Source organism: Thecamonas trahens (genome assembly GCF_000142905.1).
Source record: "Thecamonas trahens ATCC 50062 unplaced genomic scaffold supercont1.40, whole genome shotgun sequence".
NCBI classification, from domain to species: domain Eukaryota; order Apusomonadida; family Apusomonadidae; genus Thecamonas; species Thecamonas trahens.
In genome coordinates, this window is record NW_013657640.1 from 61,208 (window position 1) to 68,474 (window position 7,267).

The 7,267-nt window shown below is 61.4% G+C and overlaps 6 protein-coding genes across 6 annotated transcripts in view; 3 read left to right on the forward strand and 3 right to left on the reverse strand.

Annotated features, from left to right (window-relative positions):
• Positions 1–136: 136 nt before the first annotated feature.
• On the forward strand, positions 137–1,193 carry AMSG_08328 (RING-box protein 1A; the record flags this gene model as incomplete). The annotated part of the gene is made up of 4 exons (XM_013899950.1): positions 137–185; positions 370–422; positions 697–736; positions 1,099–1,193. The coding sequence occupies 4 exons, from the start codon at positions 137–139 to the stop codon at positions 1,170–1,172; spliced, it is 216 nt and encodes a 71-aa protein (XP_013755404.1). The 3' UTR covers positions 1,173–1,193.
• Positions 1,194–1,218: 25 nt separating this feature from the next.
• On the reverse strand, positions 1,219–2,579 carry AMSG_08329 (uncharacterized protein; the record flags this gene model as incomplete). The annotated part of the gene is made up of 2 exons (XM_013899951.1): positions 1,219–1,976; positions 2,510–2,579. 2 exons carry the CDS (start codon positions 2,577–2,579, stop codon positions 1,252–1,254), a joined length of 795 nt encoding a protein of 264 aa, XP_013755405.1. The 3' UTR covers positions 1,219–1,251.
• Positions 2,580–3,163: 584 nt separating this feature from the next.
• On the forward strand, positions 3,164–3,750 carry AMSG_08330 (uncharacterized protein; the record flags this gene model as incomplete). Its single annotated transcript, XM_013899952.1, has 2 exons — positions 3,164–3,493; positions 3,563–3,750. The coding sequence occupies exons 1-2, from the start codon at positions 3,172–3,174 to the stop codon at positions 3,748–3,750; spliced, it is 510 nt and encodes a 169-aa protein (XP_013755406.1). The 5' UTR covers positions 3,164–3,171.
• A 6-nt stretch (positions 3,751–3,756) lies between these two features.
• On the reverse strand, positions 3,757–4,710 carry AMSG_08331 (uncharacterized protein; the record flags this gene model as incomplete). The annotated part of the gene is made up of 1 exon (XM_013899953.1): positions 3,757–4,710. One exon carries the CDS (start codon positions 4,708–4,710, stop codon positions 3,757–3,759), a length of 954 nt encoding a protein of 317 aa, XP_013755407.1.
• Positions 4,711–5,107: 397 nt separating this feature from the next.
• On the forward strand, positions 5,108–6,003 carry AMSG_08332 (uncharacterized protein; the record flags this gene model as incomplete). The annotated part of the gene is made up of 2 exons (XM_013899954.1): positions 5,108–5,139; positions 5,353–6,003. The coding sequence occupies 2 exons, from the start codon at positions 5,108–5,110 to the stop codon at positions 5,969–5,971; spliced, it is 651 nt and encodes a 216-aa protein (XP_013755408.1). The 3' UTR covers positions 5,972–6,003.
• A 54-nt stretch (positions 6,004–6,057) lies between these two features.
• Positions 6,058–7,267, reverse strand: part of AMSG_08333 (carrier protein) — a 1,718-nt gene continuing 508 nt past the window's right edge. The window contains exon 2 of the mRNA XM_013899955.1: positions 6,058–6,988. Coding sequence (XP_013755409.1) covers positions 6,090–6,988 — 899 coding nt within the window. The 3' untranslated portion in view covers positions 6,058–6,089. The remainder of the gene's footprint in view (positions 6,989–7,267) is intronic.

Consider the following 7,267-nt stretch of genomic DNA (forward strand, 5'->3'; position numbering starts at 1 on the left):
GACCCAAAGGAAAATGGTGAATGACAAGGAAGGTACCTGGGGAGGTGGGGAGGGAGGGGGGGGGGGTATATGCATGGCCATTGTGAGAGATACAATCAAGTTTGTGACTAACAAAGTATATGATGATGATGTAGACATGAAGGTCGATAACTGTGCTATCTGCCGTAACCACATCATGGAGCTGTGTACGTACAGAGGTCTTTACCTGAGGGTGTTCCTCCCCCTCCCCCTTCCCCCCCCTCCCTCTCGTCCCGCCCCGCCTCCTCTTCTCCCTCTCCCTCTCACAGCCCCTGCCCCCCCCCCCTACCTGTCCCTATGCCACTCATCATGACTCATCATACGACACACATCTGTTGTTCACAAACACAGGCATCGAGTGTCAGGCAAATGAGGCCTCTGCTACCAGTGATGAGTGCACAGTGGTACGTTCTGTGTCGTCATCGGCATCACCTGCGTGTGAACCCGGTGAGACAGTGGGGTATAGCCATGGCAATGGCCATGGAGATGACAATGGCCATGGAGATGACAATGGCCATGGAGATGACAATGGCCATGGAGATGGCAATGGTGTGTGTTCTGTACAAGCAGATCGTCAAGATGTTTGCTGCATGCGCTGGTTCGGCGGCGGACAGTGGCTGGAGGTGGGTGGGTGATGGGGAGGGAACTCACGTGGTTACTGGGTGTGGGTGTATATAGGCCTGGGGTATCTGCAACCACCCCTTCCATTTCCATGTACGTACAGATCTGCCCGTGTCCCCTTTCCCTCCTCCCCCTCCCTCCTCCCCCTCCCTCCTCCCCCTCCCTCCTCCTCGCATACTCACGCAGTCTCTCTCTATCTATCTCCTCGACTTGGCACATAGTGGTACGCATAGCAACGAGATCTGAAGGCCGTCGCTTCATTGTGTCTCCCCCTCCCCCCTCCCCCCTCCCTCTCTCCCGATGTCGGTACTCACATTCTCTCTCTCTATCTCTCTCTTTCTCTCCCTCGCGTCATAATCCCCACAGCATCAGTACGTTCATCACCGCCTCCCCTTCCCTCTCCCTGCCCTATCTTTCCTGGCGAACATACTCACTGCACGCGGTCATTCATTTGTACAGGCCGGTGGCTGCAGACCCGCCAGGTCTGCCCGCTCGACAACACAGCATGGGAGTTCCAGCGCTACGGATCGTAGCCGCAGCAGCAGTCTCGACAGCATCATCAACACACAACCCAACAGACACGTAGACTTGCCCTTCATTTCCCTGTTCCGTTCATTGTGTCCCGCTCAGCCGTGCGATGAGGTCGCGGACACCGTCGACCTGGATAGCAAGGTCAGCGGCCGCTGAGGCGTGCGAGTCGAGCACCTGCTGGGCCTGAGCCACAACCACTTGATGGCCCTCGAGCACCGTGAGCAGCTGCCGCTCGTACGCCTCCAGCATGGCGCGCGCGGTGTTGATGGCCGGCGCGGAGCCGCTGGAGATGACCGTGTCATAGTCGATGGTCTCGACCTTGGCTGCCGACGACGCCCGCTCGGTCTCGGCGGCTGTCACGTCGCGCATGGCCGCCACAATCGGCAGACCGAGGAGTTTCTTGTCAGTATCAGACATTGCGGGGCCAGAGCTGGACTTGGCCGAGCTGGTGGCAGCCTTGGGCTCAGCACTGCTGGTCTTGACCTCGATCCCAGCCATCGACCTGAGATGGTCGCAGAAGCGCTTGTCGTACATCCGCCGCTCGAACCAGATGTCAACGATGCGCTCGACCCTGCCTTGCATTCGCTTGTTTCCGTCCTTGCACAGCTGGGCCACCACCTTTGGCAGAGGCTTGCCAAACGCGAGCAGCACCTCGGGGTGGTCGCGCTTGCCGTTCTGGATCACATCGTTGGCCACATACAGATACAGCAGCTGCGCGTCTGTGGGTGCGGTAGTAAACTTGGTCTGCCACACTTCGACGATGTCGTCAATCGACTTTGAGTTGAACAGGATCCATCGTGAGAGCCCTGTGTTATCCGCGTCCCCAACCCCATCGGCAGCCGTATCGATCGCGACAGAAAGAGAGCGGGTTAGTCAACACCACAACATGATCATAGTCCAAGCCCAGCAACCATGCGTGAGCCATGAGAACGCCGCGAGGAGGGTGATGAGAGGAAGCATGAAGAGAAGGCGAAGGACGAGGACGAGGGGACAATGATGTCGACGAGGTGAAGGACGGGGCGGCGGGTAGCGACCGTGCAGTCGAGCCATTCATTAGCAGCAGTACAAGGGACCACATCATGACCACACACACACACACACACACCCATAAGCAACCAGCATGCCAGTAGTAGCAAGTGGTAGTGAGCACGCCCATGAGCATACCCATGGCCGAGTCGCACACGGTAGTGGCGAGTCAAAGGGAAGAGCCAGGTCGAGGTTGTTTTGGGTGAGTACACGTTGGGTATGGAGAAGGTGTAGGTGAAGTGGATACATGGATGTGGTATATGTGTATGTGTGTGTGTATATATAGGTCAAGGAGGAAGTGGGTGGTTCGTACCTTGGATGGACTCTGCTGTGTTCGTCAGGGCATCCAGCTTGGCTTCGAGTGCCTCGCGGGTGTACGTCATCGTAGAGCCGCCGAACCAGAGTCGAGTAGCTGCTCGCCTCCCCCTCCCCCCCCCCTCGGAGGGGATACGAGGGAAGTTGCATATTCTGTCACAGGATGGGTCATCGCATCCGATTGTGTGCTTCTGTAGATGTTGATCGGTGTATGGGCTGGCCATCGCGTGGGATGGCATGCTCCTGTCTGCCGTACACAAGCCAGCCGCAGCAAGGATGCTGGCAACCAGGCCCGGAACTACATTGATCACATCTCATGCCTCGATCAGACCCATGTAGATGTTGATCGGTGTATGGGCGCGGGGTGGTATGCTCTGTATGCTATGCACAAGCCAGCCGCGGCAAGGCGCTGATGACAGCCCATCGCCCACCCATCACCACGCACTTGACATCGTTTCCTCTCGTCATCCACGCTAACTACCAGCTGGCCTGAGCGCCTTTGCGCTCCGTCGCATCGTCCGCCGGTCAGTCAGCGGCGGTGGAAGGGCGGCGCGGGTGGTGAGCGCTTGCTCAAATCGGTGGAGAGGGCGCAAGTTGCGGCCAAGGCCAAGACGGCGAGGCGAAGAGTCCTCAGAGCACTCGACGCCAATCGAACCAAGTATGCGAGGTGGTGGTGCTAGCATTGTGTCTGCAGCCCTTGTTCTTGCTGCCTTTCTTGTCCTTCCGCAGCTCCTCTGCCAGCCGACAACTCCGCCGTCTGTCCGTCTCTTTGTCTCGGCTGTCGCGACCGCTACGGCACTTCCGCTCATTTGGCGGCCATCGCCTTCGCCTGGTGCCGTTTCACGTCTGATTGCCACGACTTCTGGCGCTCTGCTCCCGATCTTTGTCTCTCCGTTTGTTATGCTTGTTCTGATCACTCTCGGTGCGCCATCGTCCAACGATACTCTGGCTCTTGCTCTTGTTCTCGCTGTTCTTGTTGCAGGTCCCTTTGGCGCTCTCTGTGGTCGCCCAGCCGTGATACGTTGGATCCATACTGTGGTTCTCGCTCGAGGTTCGGGTGCCCGCGATGAGCGCCTCATCGCCGGTATGGCCTGGGGCGCTGTGGTGGGTGCCTGGCTCTCCGCCGCCGCTCTTCCGCTCGACTGGGATCGCCCGTGGCAGGCCTGGCCCATTCCGCCGGCCGTTGGCAGCGTATGTGGCTTTGTGGTCGGCTCGGCGCTGGCGCTGGTATGGAACTAGCTCTGTTTACCCAGCAACAACCAGCGGGTCCACTTTTGTCCGCGGGTGGACCGCATCGGCGCGCATGGCCGCCCACAGTGGCCACAGGAATCGCCCCGACGAGGTGCACGACGAGACGCCGCCAAAGACGCCCGAGTACAGCGGCTTGTTCCCGCCCGAGTAGTGGATCGAGTGCGCGGCGTTGAGCAGCCGCTGGGCCGGAATGTGCCGGACCTCAAACATCCACGACGACATGTGGTACTGCGGTGGGATCTCGACCCACTTGCTCCCGCTGAACACACTCCGCGCCACCCGTGAGTCCGACATGCTGTTGGTCTTGTACGCCGGGTCGTTGACCATCGTCTCGACAAGCTCCTCGTACGTCGCCACTGACGGGACCGCCACAAAGAGCGAGGTGACCAGCGCCGGTGGCCCGGTTACCAGGTAGACAGGATCCTGTGGTGCAGCAATCATCCCAGGCTTGTCTACAAGATCGAACAGCGAGTCGAGCGGCTTGAGGACGACCACGTCGGCGTCGACAAACAGGATCTTGTCGTACTGCTCCAGCCGCCACACCCCAAACTTGGACGCTGACAGCGTCGACCAGTGGCTCTCGGAACGGACTTGCAGCGTCCGCTCCATCTTGGACGTCACCGCACCAAGCGCGTGCAGCGCCTCGATCTCGGCCTTGCCCACAGACTCGCCGGGGCCAAGCAGCGCGTGCAGGACGTGTGGCGTCCCGGTCCGCGCGATCGACCGCAGTACGACCGCACACCCGCGTGCGTGCGCGTTGCCCGTCGCCACGCACACATACGCCCACGTGCTTCCGCTCGTTGGCGCCGCCACTGGCGCGCTGCCCTGGCTCGTCCCGTCCCGTGCCAGCAGGATCGGCGACCAGTTCAGAGGCACTTGCGCCTTGAGCTCGGCCACCAGACAGTCGCGCCGCAAGCATGGCGCATACCGAAGTGCCACAGGCGCCATCACCCACGCCATCACCACCATCACCAGCCCGATCCCGCACAACCTCGCCAGTGCCCGAGCCGTAAACGACGCGCCCGACTCGCTCGCTCGTCGAGTAGGGAGTCCGGTCGAGACGCCGAGGTACAGACAGCCACAACCACACACGGCATCATGTCCTGCTCGCCGGTGGTACTTGGACTCTTCCCCCCTCTTCCAGCCTCCCCGCTCGCTCTCCCCGCCCTCACTCAGCCCAGTCTTGCGCAGCATAGTCCCCCGCAGCTCGTCGATTTGAGTCGCAACAAAATCGCTGAAAATTCCGTCGGGCAACGCGGAAAGCCAAGTGTTTCCTCCCCGCCTCTGCGTACTGACCGCACACCTCGATCCCCACCCCCTCCACCATCACCACCACCAACAACACATGCCGTCGAATCCCAGAGTTGTGCCCGACTGGTAGAGGCAGACTTGAGTGTACCAAAGGCGAGTCGAGAAGAGCCGCTCAGGTAGGAGCTCCGAGCCCATCGTGGACCCGGTGCCTGCCAACCGATGCCAATCCGGACGGTCATCGATGACAACACACGGCCGCACCACTCGTCTCGTCGACTGCTTCATGTCTGCCGACGATGGCTACGTGCCGGCAGGAGAGCGATGTGCGATCTGTCTGAGTGAGCAACCCGAGGCGCTTGCGCTAGCCGATGGCTGCTTCCACGGCTTCTGTCTCGTGTGTCTCGCCCAATGGGCGGAAGTCTCTCGGACTTGTCCGCTCTGCAAGACCCCGTTCACCTCCATCATCCACGACATCGTCTCATCGTCCGACTACGCCACTCTCCGACTTGATCCGCTCGAGGCTAAGCTTAGCTCTGATCGTCTGCCATGGACTCCTGACCACGCCCGCCGTGCCGCCATGTATCGCCCCGGTACTGCCCGCCATCCGCGAGTCGACGCCCTCCTTGCCTCGCGGGACACATCCAGGCTGGAAAGTTCGACAACGCCAAGCCGTGCAGAGTCGCTGAGACGACGCCCGTTTGTGGCTCGAGAGGTAGCCGCGGTCCTTGGCCCGACGCGGAGCCAGGACGAGGTCGACGTCGTGCTTGGCGCAGTCGAGGCCGTCCTCGACTCGGTCCCGCTCTCCCAGCCGGTTGCGGCAATCGACCTCCTCGCCCCTCTTCTCGGCACCGCCAAAGCCACCCGGTTCATCGACGAGCTCTCGGCCTTTTGTCTCGTCCGCTTTGATCTCGCCGCCTACGATCGCATCCTCGCTGCCGTCGCCAAGAGCCCCAGCTAACGCGAGCTTGAGGAGCCAACCTTACCGCCCGCCGCCTCTCGGCTCGGCTTGGCTTGGCTCGGCTCGGCTCGGCAAGTAGAGATCGCGTGCCTCGCTCGGGGTTTACTTGTGGGGTCCTTCACTCCTTCTTGAAGAAGCGGTCCTGGATGGCCTTGTACATGAGCGAGAACATGGCGCCCTGCATGGCGTTGGCAATGAGGCGGGTGGAGAGGCCACGGAGGAAGAGGCCCGAGACGCCGTCCTGGCGGATGATCTGGCGGACGGTGTCCGGGTAGGTGAGGGCCACCGGCGAGGTCTGCTTGGTTGTCTTGATGACCCGCAGCGAGTTGGAGATGCAATCCGAGGTTGCCGAGGCGGCAAAGCCGATGAGCGCGTTGCGCCCGTGCTTCTTGACCGTGTAGTAGGCTTCGTCGGCGTCGGGGACCGCCACCTTCTCCTGCAGAGTGTTGAAGACAAAGAACCACGGGTAGTAGCCGACCCAGGTGGCCGAGAACGCACCGGCGGCGCCGTGGTAGAGGACGCCAAAGCCCGAGACGCGGACCTTCTTCATCAGGAGACGGAGGCCATCGCGGCCCTGGACCTGCAGAGTGGTCTTGGCAGCATCAATGGGCATGAGGTTGATCCGCCAGGCAGCAGCTGTCACGGCAGCCGCAGCCGTCTTGACAGCCATGGGCATAGCATGGAGGGTCTCGTTCGACTCAAAGAGCGAGAGGACCAGCTCGTTGGCGGCAGTATCACCAGCCCGCGAGAGCGGACCCTGAGCCAGAGCCGGGCCGAGGCCACGATAGAAGCGACGGATACCACCCTCTGCATAGAGAGCCTTGAGGTTGTGGAAGAAGCCACCACCACGAGCATAAGCCACATTCATGACCGTCCTCAGCCACATGAGCGAGATGACCTGCACTCCCATAGCCGCCGCACCGGGAAGTCCACCACCGATGGCACGCTTGCCAGCCTTGCTAAGGATCTCTCCCAGAGAGAGGCCCGCTCCGGGCGCCGCTCCCGACTCACCACCGTCTGTCAGAAAAAGGTCGTGAAACAGGCGGATGAGGAGAAGAAGCAGGAGGAGGAGGAGAAGGGGGGGGGCGGGGGCGGGGGTGGAGGGGGAGGGGGAGGGGGAGGGGAGCGGGACAGTCGGCGGGGTTGAGGGTTGGTGGAAGGGTGAGAGAGAAGAGGATGAGTACATGCTGTTGGGGTGGGGGTGACGGGATGGGGGAGGGGGGAGGGGGGGGTATGGTGGGGAGGGGATGTGTATGGTGGGGGTGGCATGCGGGAAAGTGGGGGGGGGGGGGGGGG